The 1,821-nt window shown below is 40.1% G+C and overlaps 1 protein-coding gene across 1 annotated transcript in view; it reads left to right on the forward strand.

Annotated features, from left to right (window-relative positions):
• LOC138040710 (zinc finger protein 585A-like) overlaps positions 1–1,821 on the forward strand; it is a 45,907-nt gene extending 44,086 nt beyond the window's left edge. Inside the window, exon 6 of the mRNA XM_068886386.1 lies at positions 132–1,821. Coding sequence (XP_068742487.1) covers positions 132–1,078 — 947 coding nt within the window. The 3' untranslated portion in view covers positions 1,079–1,821. The remainder of the gene's footprint in view (positions 1–131) is intronic.

The raw sequence follows: 1,821 nt of genomic DNA on the forward strand, positions 1-1,821 counted from the left end.
TAATGACTTGACTTTGACTGAGGTGTCTGTTGGACGTTGTTGATGGAAATAACTTTTTTTTCTTTTGCATTTTAATCTTAAGTGAAATCACAATCTGTTAATGATGTCAAGACCTTTTGGCCAAGCAGGAGATTTGAGGAGCCACGAAAGAGTGCATACTGGAGAGAAACCTTATGAATGCAAACAATGTGGTAAATTTTTTAGCCGAGCAGGAAGCTTAAAGATACATGAAAGAGTCCACACTGGAGAGAAGCCTTATAACTGCCAACATTGTGGCAAGTGTTTTAGCGAAGCAGGAAGCTTAAAGAAACATGGAAGAGTCCATACTGGAGAGAAACCTTATGAATGCAAACAATGTGGTAAATTTTTTAGCCGAGCAGGAAGCTTAAAGATACATGAAAGAGTCCATACTGGAGAGAAGCCTTATAACTGCCAACATTGTGGCAAGTGTTTTAGCGACGCAGGAAGCTTAAAGAAACATGGAAGAGTCCATACTGGAGAGAAACCTTATGAATGCAAACAATGTGGCAAGTGTTTTAGGGTAGCAGGAAGCTTAAAGATACATGAAAGAGTCCATACTGGAGAGAGACCTTATGAATGCAAACAATGTGGTAAATCTTTTAGCGAAGCAGGAAAATTAAAGATACATGAAAGAGTACATACTGGAGAGAAACCTTATGAATGCAAACAATGTGGCAAGTGTTTTAGCCAAGCAGGACATTTAAGGAGACACGAAAGAGTGCATTCTGGGGAGAACCTCTATGAATGTAAACAGTGTGGCAAGTGTTTTCGCCAAGCAGCAGATTTAAGGAAACATGAAGGAGTCCATGCTAGAGAGAAGCGTTACAAACGTAAGCCAAAAGGAAAGTTTTTTCGCAACAGAACAAGTGTTAGGAAACATGAAAAAGCACTAGAAAGTTCTGCAAGTGCAAGTGAACACGAAGTAGAGACTCATCGCCCCTGCACTCGACAGGGTGAAAATTACAGCTGTTGGCTTTGCCAAGAGGAGTTGTGCAGTGAGGAGCTTCTTCTTTCACACTATCAGAATCATATGACGTCTGAGGAGCCATCAACGTAAAGTAGTTGGGTGGCTTTTTAATGAATTTTGTTTTAGAAAGTTTTAGCCTTTCCGCTATAATGGTGTTGCGTTGGTAAATTTAAAAAACGTTTCATTTGCTCGTTGTTATGTTTCGTTGGAAGTTGCTTCCCCGCCATACACGTTCAGCCTTTTCTAAGGAGCGTTGAAAATTAGACCATTGTTTACATAAGTAAACGTAGGTTTTTTGGGGGGGCGCTATACCAGTTCAAACTATTGGCATTGCCTTTTTATGTGTTTTCAAAATAGTATTTTAAAGGTTCCCCTAGAAACAACGACTTTTTTTTAATCAACGGGCCTCTTTAACCCCAGGCAGCTTAAAATAACCGGCAGCGCAATTTACATGGTTTATGGGAAAACAATTAGCAAGTCCTATCCTAAAGAGAAGATAAGAAATTCTTTTCCAGAAAAGTGCCTATTCACAAACTACCCCCGATCTCTATCTTATAAGTCAAATCGATCCGAAGGAACCGTTATTTCCCAGTGAGCTATGTGTTTTGTGATTGTGACACCGTCGATGGTTCCCGAGAGGAATCAACGGTGAAATACTAACGACCTCCGAACCACTAAGCATAGCACCTCTCATTTTCTGCAAATGCATCTTAACCACCAAATTGTTGCATATCGAAGTGTTCCTGGAGGAAAAACTTGTTTCCTTACTTTGGCAAATTTCCAGGCAGTCACATTCTGTTTCTAAGGTCAAGTGTGCATTGCCACCATATGAA

Source organism: Montipora capricornis, chromosome 3 (genome assembly GCF_036669925.1).
Source record: "Montipora capricornis isolate CH-2021 chromosome 3, ASM3666992v2, whole genome shotgun sequence".
Lineage (NCBI taxonomy): Eukaryota > Metazoa > Cnidaria > Anthozoa > Scleractinia > Acroporidae > Montipora > Montipora capricornis.